General features: G+C 36.9%; 1 protein-coding gene across 1 annotated transcript; it reads left to right on the forward strand.

Annotated features, from left to right (window-relative positions):
• The first annotated feature begins 582 nt into the window (after positions 1 to 582).
• On the forward strand, positions 583 to 17,860 carry LOC113227839. Its single transcript, XM_026460882.1, has 7 exons — positions 583 to 638; positions 3,696 to 3,846; positions 7,019 to 7,175; positions 9,094 to 9,420; positions 10,111 to 10,291; positions 12,658 to 12,770; positions 16,408 to 17,860. Exons 2-7 carry the CDS (start codon positions 3,811 to 3,813, stop codon positions 16,521 to 16,523), a joined length of 930 nt encoding a protein of 309 aa, XP_026316667.1. The 5' UTR covers positions 583 to 638; positions 3,696 to 3,810; the 3' UTR covers positions 16,524 to 17,860.
• Positions 17,861 to 18,614: the final 754 nt, after the last annotated feature.

Here is an 18,614-nt window from a genome sequence, read left to right on the forward strand (position 1 = left end):
TGAACCGATTTTCATGATTCTTTTTTTTGTTGTAAAGGGGGTACTTCCATAGTGGTCCCATTTCATTTTGAAGAAAATCGTCCACCTTTAAGGGTGGATGTTCATGCATTAAGATTCATTTTTATAAATAGCTCCTAACTTTAATTTAGAAGCAATTATTTTAATGGTTGATTTTGCTATTCTCCAATTCAAGGCGTTTTTCTCTCAATATACTTTGAGTAATGAGAACCGATTATTATTATCTCCAGTGTCAAGTCCTGTATAGTGGCTAACTATACAGGACTATATATAGGGTATATTTCAATAAAACTTAGCAAATAGGCGTAATTCCACGTACTTTTGAGGTCGGTTTTTTTAGTACACTGTACTGAGATTATATTGTGGCATAATCTAACTGTGTCGCTAATTTTCAATGAGCCTTAAGCAGAAATGAGCGTGTGTACGAGTGACGACGAATTAGTACTAAACTGCTCTGCTAAATCAGGTTGCACCTTTCACGATATTTACTCGATTGTTGTTATTCTAAAATTCTAGTTTTCGCCTGCAAATTAGACAATGTTAATGTCTTAATTTCAGGTGGAACAATGCTGCAACTCACTAAGTCAACGGCTTGGTGACAAAGAATACTTTTTCGGCACGTAAGTATCTGTTTTTGCTATAAATTAAACTAATGTAGGATTACAGCTATTTTTGTTATGGTGTGCTGTGTAGAATGTTATTTAAATATGCATAGGAATTACGATTTTGCATTTCACTTAGACTCTAATATTTGAAAATCGTTTTGGCATCCATCTACTATAATATCCGTGAAATATGACTTACGATTGGCGAACTGTTGTTAAAAGGGCTTAACTGTTTTACCATAAGAGTAAGACTTGCGCAACTGTTTTACCATGATAATCGGGAGTTGCGCAACTGTTTTACCATGAGAGTCGAAGTTGCGTAACTTTTTTAACACGCTGTACTGTATTGCCAACCGAGCTGTTGTAAGCATTAGTGATGTACAAGCCTGTAAAACGATGTGTTCATTCAGGCTGATAGGCCTGACACGGTGTGTATATACAACAGCGTACTTGCTTGCCAAGTTAACCGGGGTTGTAGTTCGAAGGAAAAACCACACCGATATTTGCGAAATATTAATGGGGATGCTCTTCGTGACCTTGGTCGTGGAAGGGTAGGGATCACAGCTTTACTACTCAAGGAGTATTAAGTCTGTGGACATAAAACTTTTTCTGAAAGACTCGGTCGGAACCCGCGTCGCACCACATCCATAAAGTGTGGTGATTCTTTCATCCTCACACATACGGAAGATATAAGCAAAAGTTTTTATTGTACAAAATTTTTTGAAACAAACTATCAAAAATAAAGAAAAAGTCTGTAACTGCCATTTTCGCCAGGCTATGATCATGTTGGTTGACTTGTTATTGTTTAACATTATCCATTTATAATGACGCGTTTCGGTGAAGGCGGCAATCGACCCAATGCAAATACCGCGGCGTGCTAATTATATAGGAACATTTCAACAAATTAAACTAATTATATATAAACATTTCAAACTCAAGATAACTTGACCACACTGGTAAATTAGATCGTTGAGATTATTTTTACAGTTGTTTCTTATCAATTAGCTGCGTGTGCTTAGGTTTGTTAAAATAATAAAACAGGGGAATAATAATATAATTATGTATATATAAAAAGAAAACGAAAGATGGAAATTTAAAGTGGTTTATGCACTATATGAATGGGTATCATGTACATATTTCCAATATTCATGGAATTTGTAAGCAACCGTAACTTGCCATTACCCACAGAGCAATACATAATAAATATCAGGAAGGGCTACGTCTATTTACATTCAATACGAGGTAAAACTTATGAGATTGAGCCACAGCGGCACCCAATTTCATAAGCTCATGGCAGCATTTCTTGTTTTAAAGCTAATATTATATTAACATTTAGACATGAGTACACAATTTTTTAAGTATTCCGATTAAGTAGCAGAAGAGCTCCATGTGAAAGAGTTCGCCCGGGGAAGAACTGCCACCTTACCTATTTTTGCTGCGAACCAGTATTATCTGTTCGCCGCCTTCGTCAGCCGAATTCGCCTGCCAAACAGGCTGCAGTCGACTCGATGTAAACAGCGAGTTAATTGCCTCAGGCGACTGCGCCACCTTCGTCAGCCGAATTCGCCTGCCAAACAGGCAGTCGACTCGATGTAAACAGCGAGTTGATGACGGCAGTCGACACGTAAACACGCTATAATAAACCCAAGCGTAAAGTATCCGGCTGTGACTGTTCATAAAAATCTTCACAATATAACCTCGTATCGGCGTGCACTAATTTAATTATTTCGCAAACTATTTTTATTAGCCTCGCTTAAGTGAATAGCCTTATTTAAGTAAATACATTTAATTAAAGTGAAAATGACACCAAGTCAATGTTTAAGAAAAACTGTTTTTTTTTAAGTTTATTAATTTTTACGACAACGTGCAAAGGTTACTTCATTATGGTATATATGGTATAAGGTATATCGCTAAAAGTTATCTATAATTTAGTGAAAAAATATATAGTGCGTGTATTCATTCTCAAAGTATGAATTTTAATTGTAGGCAATGAATTGACATGTCAGTGTTACTACTTTTTTGAAACCTATGAATTGATGATATGATGTTTTTTGAAATTTACTAAAATGTCAATTGTCAAAAACGTTTATTGCTTCATTACATACTGAAAAACATAACCCACATCCTCTCCAATTCTTGTAATTCTATCGACTAATATAGTAGATAGAGTTAGAAGAATTGGAGAGGGTGAGGGGTGCGTTAATACAAAACAGTTCACACATAAATACATTGTTCATAATACGCCAGGAAAATAAAAATATAAGAGAGTGATTCTTTTCTTCAAAAATCAAATACACTAAAATATATTGAGTTTACCTCATCTAAGTCGAACTCAAATACTGATTAAACTCTACTGCTCATTCGTAAGGATTCTTGCTTATTCTTCTCAGATTTCCCTGAGAAGAATAAGCAAGAAACTCTAGGGGTTGCTCTTTGTAAATATACATTTGAATACATTTGTCATTACAATATTTAATTTAAACATACATATATACCTATATGTATATATAGATCGAAAATACCTGAAAGAGCTAATGATGGATTTTTGTCATCCAAGTACGCAGAAGTTGTATAATAAACCTTTAGTATAAAGTTTTTGTCCCACTATAGTTTTAAACCTCGTAAATTTGAATATCATTCGGAATCTTATTATAGAAGCGTATACATGCCTCTTAAATGAATTTGAGACTTTATGAGGACGACCATCAAGAACAGCTAGTTTATTTTTATTTCTCGTGTTAATGACTGTCACCATTTTTCATAAAAAAAATCTTTTTCTTAACATAAATAACATTTTCATAAATTTACTGTGACGTTAGTGTAAGAATGTTAATCTCTTATCTCTCATATACACTCTGGGGCCTAGATTGTAAATCGCCCTAATCGCACTGCAGGACAAACGTTCTATTAATATCGGCGGCATTGCCCCAAAGCAAAAGCCGTATGTCATTCTATCTTTCCCTATCTATCTATCTCTATGCCAAACGTCAAATGAAGTGTCATAGGGATTATCCTAGTTCGTATTTAGTGTAATGATACACCAGTCCTATTTTAATGCTCTCGTACTTCCAGCCCCACTCCTCTAGACGCTCTGGTATACGGTCACGTGCGTGCCCTACTCTGCGCACGGGGCCCTCGTGCTGGAGTCATAATAAAGCCTGTCACAGGTGCTTTGTTGCGACATGTTATGCGTATGACCCAGTTGATTGGAATGCCACTTACGGTTAGTCCCATAATTACTGCTCATTCTAGATCATAGGTTTTCAAACTTTTTCGTTCACCGCTCGCTTAGGCCCGATAGAAAAAGTTCCACGCCCATCGCCACAAAAATAATTGAAAACACGAGAAAAAACGATGAGAAATAAAATATATGATGTAGTCATATCTTTTTTGAAGACGGAGTAAATAGACATTTATAGGGTTGTTTTAGTTGTTGTCGATAGATTGTGAAAGAAGACAAAATTTATCCAAAAATTACTAAATTGTGAATGTTACGACGTTCTAACGGTTAATATAAGTGTACCAGAATCTTATGGCATTAAATATTAGACTAATCGAATGACTTTCACCTGGCAATGTTAACTTGTCACATGTCAATTCAAAATATTACTTATGTCAAATAGCTGTCTGCTAAACTTTATTCACTATAAAATAACGACTTCGTAGGAAAATTACTGAGAACCCCCTCCAATCTCGAGCAAAAAACATTGCAATAATGTTTATATCGCAAAATCAGCGAGGAATTAGGTGCATTTAAGTCACATTTCACGATTTAGAAGCGGGTCTCAAATATTGCCAATTAGTACGAGTAAATAAACTTGATCTTTGAAATTTTAACGATGCCAAATCAATGTATGTAGTACCAATGTAATTTTTGCTGGTACTGATAGGCAAGACTACAGTGTGTAGACTACAGAGTGGTAAAAATGGTAAATGCGTGTTATTTCAAACTGCAAACTTAAATAAATCTCTATCACCCACAATGTAATTGATATATTTTTGTTTAATTTTAAAATGTGTCAGAAATTACTTAGCTTTCTCACACACAAATTCATACAGATCTTAAAACATGTACGAGGTTAGATCAATTTTGGTCAATTAAGATATATGAAGTATCTATCAGTACATTTTTTCCCATTATACTGATGTTGCCCACTATAAATTTACAATTGTCTAAGTGCCATCAGATTCAGGTACACCTATAATTGTGTTATTGCCTTTTTTATTCTAATGTAGACTTGCCTACTAGGTTTGATATCAATTTTTGTTCATATACGTTTTAACAAGAATAGCTGGATTTTATTATCTATATTGAATTTAAAAATGTGGCTTAGAAACTTAAAAATATGTCTCCTTTTTGTATTTTTCATAAACATAGTTCTAAATGTATGTATGTATGAACTTACAAAAATTGACATTTCAAATGAACTTGTGTTCAATAATTTGATGAATAATGGGTCGAGGGCGATTCAAATGAAACTAGTTCGGCTATTTGTTCCATAAGCGTGACCAATATTCAGTCGATAGTCGATAGAATATTTATCGACTGCAATCACTAGCTGCTTGAAAGTTGGCAACACTTTTGCGCAACGAACTGTCATTTTACTCCGTCTTCAAAAAAGACAGACTATAGTGTAGTAAATAGATATAATTCATGTTGTTTTTCAAATGCGGCTGCACCCCCTGACAGGGCCAGAGGCCTCTACCTCCCTAGGTCTTTTCAGCGCCCACTGGTAAGGACCACTTTGGGAAACTATGTTTCTGGATTACGGCCAAAAGTGGCCTTGAAGAAAGAGACAGATCCATGTTCACGGTCCTCGCACTGTTAGCTCGTACAATGCGTAGTAATATGTACATATTTCGGAACGCGTTGTCGTTGTACCTGTACCTGAAAGTCATTGGAGATCATACGTATTGAGCTTAGAATAAACTAGTGGAATATCAAAGCTGTGTTGACGCTACAGTGCGGCCGGCGAAAGAATGCATTTCTGACATCTGTCAGTTGGACATGACTAGTGATGGGCAATATTTAACGTTTTTTATATAATAGGCACTGTTTTTTATAACTGACCCACGACAAAAGTACTTTTTACTTTAAAAGTACTTTACTTACAAGTTTCACTACTTTTTGTATTGCGTCTTGTTACTTATATTGTTAATAAAGTAATTTTAAAGTGTAACTAGATTAAAGAAAATGAAAATACAGTAGTAATATACAAAAATTATTAAACATTATTATTAGAAAATAAATCATGAATAAGCAGACTCTGATTCAATTGAGGTGTCGTCGTCGCTTACATGTATAATTCACAGGTCGTATGTACCTGACTAACAATTTCAACTTTTCTGTGTTGCAAAAAAGTAGCATGACATGGTTTTTTTTTATTTTGGTGGCACAATACATTCACTTATTTTGTAATTTTTGATAAAAAAGAAAATATTACGAAGGATTAGGGTGACTAAACTACTTGCAACTCCTGTAAACAGTTCTTTTTCGCATTACATAATAGTATAACGATAGTATTGTTTACCACATTACTACAAAAAGAAACAGTTGAGGTAACCTTGAAACGGGGTTGTATGGATTTGAAAATTTTTATATATTTTCTATTATATTAAAGATTAAATTATGGCCAAACTTTTTTGGTTTATGGTGAGTTGGCGTTATATACGAATTTTAATGAAATTTTGTATCCATAGTGCTCATTAAGTATTAAAAAAAATATAGTGAATTGTTTGCCACTTCGTAGTTACAATGGACGTCGTGTCTTGAGCTGTCAGAAATGCATTCTCTCGGCGACCGCACTGTAAATGCACACACTGTTTTCTCTTCCTTATAAGGTATTTTCCCTTATAAAAAAACATACCGCAGCTTTATTTTGCTGCTCAAATCAAAGACAAAGTCAAATAATCATTTATTCCATAGGTTTTACACTTGAAAACGTCATTTTTGAAGCTGCGGCTCGTTCACTACGCTGACCTCCCTGAGAAGAACGAGCAAGAAACTCTAGGGATTGCTCTATTCAAATAAACTTAAATGCTATGGAATACACTTTGAATCATAATCGTGTGGAATCAAGACTCATGTTGTCTTTCCATACATCTTTATCCAACAGATACTCTTCAATTCAATTTTGTAATATGTCTTTTGAAATGACAATTTTAATGTATACTCCGGAATCTTATTGTAAAAACATATACAGTTCCCCATAAAAGTACCGTTTACCTTAGTTAGTCATTATCATTGAAATTGCAACTGTAATGTCATATTCTTAAGGTATATTACTATTCGTCGCCTGCAAATCCCTTGCCGTCCCGCCCCGTCAGTCAGTAGGCGCCGGATCTGACACTATTTCTTTACCCACTAACCCATATCATAGCATATCATTCCCTAGCCCCAGGAAGATTACCTTCTTAATCAAGCGTTCACCATATCCCGTCGTCGCTTCTCTCCGGAGCGAAGCAATTCTGATCGATGCACACGTATACCTCGCTCGAGGATGTCGTTGCGTAATCAGAGTAAGGAAAATATCGTGTCCAAAGATATTTTTGGTAATTACTGCTTTTTATAATCACTATACGTAACATATGATTTAGTTCCTAGTTGTTTCCACTTTATCGTTTTCACGTAACTTTTCTATAGTAAATTTCATGTAAATACCATAGTTTAATAAGACCAAGTATAATGGCAGGCTAGATGCGACAGTCCTCCAACGATAAATAAAACGTTACGACTAGAGATGGGAAAAACTGCTTATTTTTTTAAACGTTTAAACGTTGCAGCTTTTCTAAAAAAGCGTGCTTTTTATTCGCTTATCGCTTAAACGCTTTTCAGTTTGAAGCTTAAAAAATCGTTTACAAAAACGTTTAGGCGCATAGAAATGGTCAATTTGAGAAGTGGTCTTTTTTAATTGTGGTCATTTCTCATTGTGGCCCTAAACCGCCGAAAGGAAATATTTTATGTTTTTATAATACTTAAGAGTTTGGTATCTTTTTTATTTATTTTCTATTTATATGCTAATTTTATTATTTTTCTCTTTCCTTTTTACTTGAACAGTGTTGCCCGCTTATGACATTTGTTCTCGCTGCCTTGGGTTAGCTGGAAGAGATCTCTTAGAGATAAGGCTAAACCTTTGCTCACCTATTCTATAATTAATTTTTGTGATGTAGTTTTTGGTGCAATAAAGAATATATGAATGGCGTACGAGACCATTCGCGTTATGTAACACGAGCACACAGCGAGATTATATGTGTGCGGTCGGACAAACCGCGCAACCGGCATGCACACACAAACCGCGCTGCAACGTTTGTATGGAGTTACCTCTGCTTGGTCATATTCGACTATGTTACTAATTTGAGGCGCCATCTATAGACACATTATTAAACTACGTAGATGCTAACTGTCATTCAACCGTCAGATAGACTGTAAATTCTCTGGATCGGGAGCTCTAAAATTCAATACACCTGAGATTTTATTCTGGTTGACGTTCGTGTTGAGTAAGTTGTCAAACATTTTTCGCTATGGTTCGCAATTTATACATTGTCGGAGCCATATAAACTAAAAATCAATATTAGTAGCGCCACCTTCCGAGTCCGTGATGTACCAACTGGTGAGACCCCCTGCATACCGCGGCGCAGTGTTAAGTATTGCTCGCCAGCTGTCGCTACTAACACAGACTTCGTTCATCTATACTTTTTTAAATTAGAAAATACGTAAACAAGGAAGTAGTGATCGTAAACCTTTTTCCTTAGACAAAAAATTACAATAAAGGCAAACATGCATCGTGAGAATTTGAGTAATGACATTTAGAAAAAAACACGGATATTATGTTATTATTGTATTAAAAAAAAAAATAGTTTAGTATTTGGAACCTTTTTATAGTGCACGTCTTTGAAATACTCGTAAAATTAATATGTTAATCTTTATAGTTTGTCTTTTTTTAAGACAAGTAAAATGACAGTTCATTACGCAATAGTGTTGCCCGCTCGCGAGCAGCTAGTGATTGCAGATTTTATCGACTATCGACTGAATTTGGTTACGCTTATGCAATAAATAACTACTGAGCACAGGTTTATTTGAAATGCATTTTTTAAAATATCTGTTAATAATACAAAAATCTGTTAATAATAATATTTTCAAAATTTTTCATTTTCATTATTAAATTATTGTTTTGTATATATTAATATATAATCGAATCTGCCTGTCAAAATAAGAATAAAGACAAATAACGCAATGAATAATCATTATAACGTCGTCATAACATTCACAATTCAGACATTTTTGGCAAACTTCTATCTACTTTCCCAATCTATCGATAAAACTGTCGACAACAACTACATGACTATTTAATATTTTATGAAAACTGGCAGCCCTGCAAATGTCACTTTATTCAGTCTTCAAAAAAGACTTAAAACAAAGTATAATTTGTAGCTATCTACAACATCCCTACATTCACCGCTTTGTTCCTAGGTTTCAAACCATTCGCAAGCAAAAAAATAATAATAATGACATCTCGTGAAGGCAATATCACTTGTCAATACAGCCTTCCACACAAATTTGGATCTACACCTATGAATCCAGGGGACTATAATTTCGCTGTCGACATTATCGAGGATGTACTCGACAAAGTTAATGAAATGATAGTTGACGAATTTACGGAGAAACACGATGGTGACACAGAGAAGAATGGCTTCGAAGTTATTGCCTTTCCTAGTAATTTGAACGATGAGGGTAATAAGAGTGATTCTTTTGGGCCTAATGAGGAACAGGCGCTTGAAACAAATTTGTCTGTCGAAGGTAGTTTTGTTTCTAAATTATATCTATTTTAATGACTTGAAATATGAAATCACAAACTGCTACCATAGTATGTTGTTACCATGTCGTGTACCAAAGTGACTTGCCCTTTAAGTTAGAAGCTATATCCGGACATGTCACTCGACACTGCGACTGACATCCACGGCACTAGCCCGGAGAGTTAGTAAGGGATGAGCTAGATATACTCCGGTCTCTCCAGGCGCGTAGGTCTCTGGGAACTGGAAAGACGCCACCAAAGCGGTAGTGGACTTTACAATCAACGGCTTAGCGGTGGCAACGGTACCTGTCTGGAAAATAGGGAAGGTACTGTAAGTGCACCCGCGGTAGCTCACCTAAGGCACTAACTGGCCTTTTGAGAACCAATTGAAGTCTGTATAAATGGGTTGATTTGGGATCCAGACCTTATTGATAAGATCCCTGTGCAGCCTTTCTTGCACTTCTGTAGGGAGGGTCACTATAAACAAAACTTACGTAGAAATATACGGGAATTCTATGATAGTATAATAAAGAGTACCTTTCGCCTGATCGGCGCGTCGATGCCTACGCTTCTAAGGGATCTAAATGTTGAAATAGGTGGTTAATGTTATGTCTATCTTTGAGATACTGTTTTACCAATAGCAATCAGATATTTGTAACACTTTATAATTTACTTTGTTTACTTACGCAATACAGATGGTCTTGAAGACGTAATCCAAATAATAAACGACGAGGAAACGACATACAGTGAAGGTCTCATAGGGGACAAGCATTTAACGGAGGCAATGTTTCAAGAAAATGAATTTGCTTTGGTAACTGTAGAAGAGCCTCCTATAGTTTTAACAGCTAAGTTTAGCTCTGAGTCCAGGAGTTCCAGGTACAGTATTCTTGTCTTTTTCGATTATGATAAACGAACAGCTTGATATGAAGATAGATATCCAAGTACGCAGAAGTTGTATAATAACCTTTAGTATACAGTTTTTGTTTCGCTATAGTTTTCAACCTAGTGAATGCCAAATTTTGTATATCAACCGGAATCTCGTTATAGAGGCGTATATAATGCCCCTTAAATGAATTTTTCACTTTACGAAAACGACTACCAAGAACTGCTGGTTTATTTTTATTCCTCGTATTAATGTTATGTCTGTCACCATTTTTCATAAAGAAATTACTATTCCTCTTATGATCTTCTTCTATCTTGTTCATATGACCGCTGCGAGCACGTTTGTAGCGTTCAGTTCTTTAGAGTCAATTTTCCACCACTCGAAACGAAATCTTCGATGTTGTTCCTGCAGCTTAATTTTGATTGCCTCTCCCGATCGGAAACTGCGTCTTTTCCGAGTCGAGGCGCATAATTGCGATGCACAAGTGGCCGATCAGAAACTTTTTATATTTCTAATCTATTAATAGATATCAGATCGCATAGGCGAGGTGGCCATTCGACTTCTTCTATATATTGATTGTTTAACTAACCATAAACGTGTTTACGGTGGTCATATCAACGAGATCGAATTCCATTCTTAAATGTAACATGTTTACATATATAAATTTCAGCTTGATATCTCGATTATTCTATTTTATATTAAAATACAAAACTATTATATCCTTATTGAAAAACCCGATATAACTAGAGTTATCAGATAGTACCTATATGTGCTCTGTAGCGAAAAGTATAGCGGAATACGTGAAAATTAATAATAGTAACCAGGGTTCGAAGTTACGAAGATTTTTATTTACTTTGATAATGAAAATGATAACAAAATAAAGTTTTCTTATTCTTTATAATTCTAGGGACGGCGGACTAAAGTACATAAGTCAAAAAAGTGCTTCATTTGTTAATAAATGTTTTTTTTTTGTTTTTTTTTTGTTTATGGTGTTGGAAGATGTGAAAAGAATGATAAAGTGGAAAAAGACGCGTCTAGAATAAAGTTACAAATTTATGAAGTAATAAATGAATTTAACTTGTTGGATTTTGACTTATGTGCTTTAGTCTGCCGACCCTTTAAATATCATGATAAATAATAATTATCTGTTAGTTATCCGTGTTGATTCATAGTTTTGTCTCTTTAATTTTCGGCTAAAAACTACAAACAGTGAGAAATAGACACGAAGCATAATAATTGGGAAAACAATTTGGTTTGTGACTTTTTTGCGATTGACATTTGACATCCTTGGATACGTCTCGCATAAAAACACATAGCATGACATTGCTAGCGGTAGCATTTTGTTGTTCCAATTAGTAGCAGTAGAACTCCTTACGAAAGAGTTCGTTCAGGGAAGTACTGCCTCTTTACTCTAAGGGCAAGGGTGCTGGTGAAATTACAGGCGCATGGAACTTGTCATGTCAACTTATGTATCAGGGTGACGGGCGCAGTGGCAGTTTGCGATTTAAAGCTTAGAGTGGCACTGCTTCTGTTATAGATAGGCGTGTCGCTTTCCACCAGGCGCACGATTAATTCGTCCCGTCACTAGATATCATAAAAATAAATATATAGAATAAATTATCAAGGCTTAAGACAAGTCACTGCGGACCCTGACAGTAACTAAAAGCTACTGGTAAGGGTTCTAAAGTTTACGGAACAAAGTTCAAAATAAAAAACGGATTTATAAAAGTGTGCATTAGTCACTGATTCATACACACAACTACAGAACAATAAATACAGTAGAAGTGGTTAGTTAGCGTGTCAAGTATACGAACCAACGTTTCGGGCCCTTTACAGGTGCCATGGTCCACCTCCAACCGTGACCATTGGTTTGTTAGAAAAAAAAACAAAATATGCGCTATTTAAATCCGGTTACACATAGGATTGTTACACATTTCCTATGTGTAACAATCGCGAAAACCTAAGAACTCGACATAATGTACTTGTTCAAAAACTTGGAAGTTCCCTGTATATTGTGTGTCAGAGCAGTGAAACTCTTCCGAGGCAATATTCGAAAACTGCCAGAACGTAATTTAACCTGGGACCTCCACATCAATCTTACATAGTGGAGCCACAGAGGTCCTTAAAATTTTTGATGTGTTTTCCAAAATATACAAATTAGGACTTCAAGTTAGGAGTTAATAGGCATTTTTTAGACAACGGCAGTACCAACTTCGGTCACATCAGGTGAAATTGTCGGCAAGCGTCTGTCTATGACAATTTTCTTCTCTGTCTGAAAATTTTCAATCTTATAAGCAGGTCTGTCGAATCGGGGTAAAATTGTGATACAGAAAAATTTATAATCAAATTTCTGCTACAGGAAAAGTGCCTTAAACGAGGAATTAAAAGACAACTTAGACGTAACAGAATGCAGTGATGTTACTACAGATACTAACAAAACGCACGAGACCAAATCTTCGTCGATCATATCAGGTCTTTGTTATTTTTTTTCTTTACTTTTCGACGACGACGCCATTCGCGATCTATGATTAAGGTAAGGTTGTAAGTTGATTGAAGCAAAAATAATGTTGAATCAAATAGTCATAAACTGGAATCCATAATTACCAGGGCTATCCAGACGGTAGATTGCGTTTTAGTGTAAAAAAAAAGCTTATGTACAGGAAAAATAATATATACATTTGAAAGCGATGCTTGAATACTACTTTTCGACCTAATTTCCATACATATTCCCGCACTTAGGTTTGAAATTCATAAAAATCCAAAGTCATAAAATTCTGCAGCCTGAGACTAACTAGTTAAGCCGTCTTCTGATTTGTTGATGCTGTAGCGGCGTGACATCAGTATGCTCGGTACCGAACTGGTACTGTTAGCCCCCAGTTACACGAGGCGAAAGATGTCACGTGGCCGCCGCGAGGCGACCGCCCAGTTACCACGCCTTCATGTACATTAACAGCGAATCTGAATTCTATTTACTAGGCAACAACATTTAAATTCCTCTGAATAAATAATACAACCGCGCGGCTGCCGCGTAGGCCAAATTCAAGCCTGACTCGCCCGCGTGACCGGGACTCTCATTTAAGTTAAAACGTAAAAGCTAAACAAATAGAGCGTATTTTGCCATGACTGTTAGACGCATGCGGTCGCTGTGCGGCGACAACGCGAAGTCCGCTCGGCGCACTATGGAAAATGATAGAACAACGGCATATCAAAAATCGTTTTTACTTAAGTCGTTATTGACGCACTTTAAATTTTTTTTTAAATTGTATTAGAGTGGTACTTTATTATAATGTACTAATTTTACGTGAATTGCATTTGGAATACATATTTTTTAATGAGAGAAATTGTAATTCGTAAGAATGTCTATTTCAGATCTACTTATATTATTAATAATACATTTTTATTAATAATATAAGTAGCGTTGTCCTTAAGGAAATCAAATAAAAGCTATTTCTGAAATGTATTCTTTAATTTTTTTTTTCAAAAATAAACATACGCTTATAAGAGTATAGCATCTGAACTTTAACTAAAGCAGTATTTAATACTCTATGCTTGTGCAAAAATTCAATAGTATAGACTATACTTAACAAATAAGAAAGTATCGATTTTTTATCTGAAACAGATCTCGATTTTCCATAGTGCGGCGGCCGCGCGGGGTGAGCGCGATGAAATTCATATCGAATAAATGCGCCCTAAGGCTTCTAACAGATTTACCGCATTTGCTGTTAATGCGCCAAGTCGTAAGCCGACGACATGCAGTTAATGGGTGAAGTCGTTATCTGAGACCTCGACTGCATGCAGTTAATGTTGTGAAGTCGTTGTCAATTTCATGTAGTCGAGGTCTCGGCTGCATGAAGGCGATTACGACTTAACGCATTAACTGCAAACATGCAGTCACTTTGTTAGCAGCCTAAGGCCTTCATCTATGCACGTGTCGGGATTTTTCTCGGTGTAAAATTCTGCAGTACAGCTTGTAACATCGCGTCGCGAGACAATGTTATCCTCGAGTGATGAAGACATTTTGGCGTGTTTTTTTTGTCTCGGAATACTTTGCTACTCTATAATTCTCTAGACTACTGGAATTCCAATTTCCAGTACCAAATTAACATGGATTTCCATGTCCACCATCATGTTTACCTACTGCGTTTCGCGCGGCCGTGTACGGCAAATGTCGAGGGTCGCCTGGACGAGCATACTGAGTCGCAGTAACCCGATAAGATCCCTTTCGGCTAATCAGGAAGCGCACATTGAAATATAGGCGCTAGGTAAGCTTTCGGTATTGCATGTGCCTCAACGCATCGCCGCGCTACCGTGCCGACAAGTCAGGAAACCGTCTTAGTCACGCTCTCAAAGCGCTGCGTCGCCCATTTCCAAACCTAATGCACCATTAGCGCACTCCACCTTCGTGATCACATTGTTCCGTCACAGAGTTGACGATAAATTACAGTCGATGTATTGCTTTAAGGGTAAGAACTCATGGAGCGGTTTTCACCCGGGACCGCGGCTTCCGAAGAATGTAGAAATGTATGCAAAACTTAGTAGCACATTTCACGACGCGTTTTACGCTCGAGACGATTGCTCGCGGCGGCCGCAAACCGCGCGAGACGCGGACACCCGCGCGCTTGGCGGGCGGTTCGCGGGTTGGGTCTTTCCTTCCCACGCCATTTTGTGATTGATTGTCAATTTCGTGTCAATTTCTTAACTTATGGATGTTGAAGTCGATCAATTAATTTTCTACCAGTTACCATTTTTTTTAAAAGTTCTGAATAAATAGATACGGACATCCGAATAAAATTAAAGAATTTGTCTTCTTGTTTTTTTTTAACTCATTAATAAGAACAACGAATAATCCGTAACGATTTCTTTCCGGAATCAGAGGTTGCACCCTGAATCTTTTAGACCTACTTCTTTTAATTCGTCGATGAAGTAAGTATTACGCGATGGCTCGTTTTTGATGTGAGTCCATGGCGACGTCTGAGACTTAACTGACGATCTCAATCCATCGTAAATAACCGCGCGCTTTGCGATCCTCTTCTAAGTTTGCTAAGTATGCGGGCCGTTCCGCAACCGCGGCGGCTACGTGACCGCACAAACCTGCGGTATCGTGAGTATTGAAATAAAACAGCTGTCCCGCAACCGCATCGGGCGCGGGTCAAAACCGCTTCGTGAGTTCGAGTGACGCATCGCAAGAAATTGCGAATTGCTTCGCATCGCGCATTCCTGCGATGTTAATCTTCTTTGTGTTTTTTTTTTCTTATACTTTCTCATCTATAACAGCAGTGCAACAGTGCCACACTCTTTTTACGATCCATGTCGCTACCTAGTTTAAAAAATACGTTCCATACGGTTGACGATCGTCAAAGGAATGGTTACCCGAATTGTGGCAGTGAGATGTCTTGCCGCACGAAATCGCATCGCAGCAATTCGCAGTTTAGTGTTTCGACACTAAACCAACAAAAACCGTACTACTTGATCGCACTTCACAACTCGCGGGATTTTCAATTGCGGAAGAAATTTCTCGCGAGCACAGCCAAATGGCCACTGGAGGGACTTGCGCGAGTCTGCTATATCTCGCATTTTATGTCGCGCTAATACCGTATCTAGCGTCTACATAACCAAAACGTAATCTATTCAGGATATCCCTCATAATAACATACATATTTAGGCATCGGAGAAAAAGCGAGTTGTTTATAAATATGGTACCTACTTCGGAAAAACTCAACTATGGTTATACAAACCACGTAAATGTTAATAGCGAGCTTTACACAGACACTATCGCGCGTGACACGGCAATGATACGCAATTGAGCGCGCATGTAAAGACGTTGGAAGGAAAATGGAAAGACTAAGGGCTCATCAAGCGCACACCAACAGTCCCACGCGGTCTATCCTTCACTTAGCCTTTAGGTACACGGACGCTCTTTCCGTTGTAACAAACGCGAACACGAGCAGTCGCGAAAGAAACATTTCAAACAGGTAATCGCGCACGATTGCGCTTGCAGTCTTTCCCGCGCGCAATCCTGTACGCGCCTGATAAAGTGAGTGTGTAAAGGGGGCTATTCTTGTTGCTTTTCACCTCACGCAATTAGCCTACAGATAATAATTTTCAACAGACTTAAGAACACAAATAATGCCAGACGACGGGGAGATTAATGTGGAGAGCCTTCTGAACTACTTGCGGAAGAAGAACGCTGCATACGACGTCTTATCAGAGGCGGATATTGATTAATATGATTTTTTAAACATTTCACATACGTACTAGACACAGACAACTGCGGTAATTTCGCACGCTTTTTCACATCTGTTTCCGTTTCTGCTTCCGCGACTTTTATATCGGAACTTTATAACGTTCGCGATGGATCAGGCGCGTGCGCGTAATGCTTGGCAGTGGAACGCGTGGGTCTTAGCAGTTGTGTGTTGTGTCCAAACCAAACATGAACCCTGTTTGGAATTACTTCCGTTATGACACTTCCGTTGCATCACTAGTTACCTCGTTGATATTTCTCTTGAACTTCAGATACACAAAGCAGGCGGCTTTCGAGCTTTGACGGTTACGGCTCCCAATGCTTTGATGTCTGCTATCGGTCAATAAGCCAATAAACCAAAATAAAATCCGCGTATAACTATAATATGCTCACTTCTAAACCCGTGAATTTAGGAATAATCAACCTGGGTTAAACTTTAATACATAAAAGTGTAGATATCAACTTTGAATACGTAATCATAGGTAACTTGAGTATTGCTGTCTCGCTCTTAAACGAACTTGTCTCTGTCTTAGGGAGGTGTTTAATAAACGTATTAGAGTCTATAATTTGGGCGCCTTATGTTTGGGCTAGGTATCCCTACCTTCGACCATAGACGAAAACGTTCAGAAACTTGATCTCGTGTAGAGTAAACCCTTAATAAAATAAAGGAATAATATTTAATACTTTTTTTAAAGAAATCCATTGACTATTTTATCACATTTTCAAATTTTGAATGTATAATGGTACAATACTTATCACCAAAATAATGATCTCCGTTTTTAAAAAAATATTGACTACGGAAATGGCATGAAAGGTCGGCAATTGTCCAGAAACAGCTGCCATTTGTAAATTGATCATGGATGCTCACTACGTCTAGGGCGATATGGATAAAAATAATATACGGTACGTTGCGTTATAATTTTAGCCTCGCATTTCGGCATTACAATTTCTTTCAAGCAGAGATAACTGAACTACGCACTGAACAGGTTATATTAATCTAAAAGCGCTGTCTAGTATACTAAAAGTAGTATTGCATACACAATTAACCAATCAGAGGGCCTATATTAGTGTAAGAACGAGACAGATGTATTGATATCTCGCTTGTATAAAGATTGTCGCGCAGAACAAAATTTGCAGTCGGGCGTAACGTATGCAGCTACAATGACACATCATACCTAAAATGCAATAACCATTGACAATGTACGACAAGTAATTTGAAACCTAATTGAATCGTATTAAATCACATCGTGTTTTACATCTTGTATGTATTCTATTTGAATGAAACACCGCATATTTTGTTCCAAATCTTATTTAATAAAATTGTAAAATCGTTACTAAACATTGTTTTAATTCTACGAAATGCAAAATAATAGTTCCTTATTCCTGTGTTGACTATTTAACGGTGAGTGTTCTTTGTGTAATTATTACTTTTAAGTAGCTTCATTATTTAACTGTTTCACTGCTCATTATTGTAATGCCGGGTTCCTGTCTTCCGCACAAAGGCGTTCACGTTGCCTTTGTTTGGGTTGTCGACACTCGAACCAGCTGCTGCTCTGTAATTGGCCAGAGGTGCTGTCCTCCGCAAACATTCCTTGTTGCTTGCGTGGAAATACCAAGCTTGCTAGATATGAAACTCACGCAACGTAAAGAAATCCAACAAAAAGCAAGCGGCCGGCGCAATCGAGCGACTTGTGAACAGTCCTACCTAGAGATTTAAACGTTTTAAAGGTTTAAACGGTGTGCTTTTTTCACTTAAATGCTTTTTAGTTCGAAGCTAACAAAATCGTTTAGAAAACATTTAAGCGCATAGACTTTATGTTAAGCTTTAAAAGCTTGCAACGTCGTGTAGTAGCGAAACGCAAGAGTAGGTATAACACTAAAGGTTTTAGGATAAGATTTTTTTTGTAAAAAACGAGTTATATTTTTATTTATGACATAACATTATTATATTAACGTTCAAAAGCGTTCAAAAACATAAATTGTTTAACTTTTGTAGTTGTTAACCGTTGAAATGGAAAATATGTTTTTTTAACGTTAAAACGTACGTTTAAAAAGTGTGCTTGTAAAAGCGCTTT

This window comes from Hyposmocoma kahamanoa, unplaced genomic scaffold (assembly GCF_003589595.1).
Source record: "Hyposmocoma kahamanoa isolate Upper Pololo Valley unplaced genomic scaffold, ASM358959v1 218, whole genome shotgun sequence".
NCBI lineage: Eukaryota > Metazoa > Arthropoda > Insecta > Lepidoptera > Cosmopterigidae > Hyposmocoma > Hyposmocoma kahamanoa.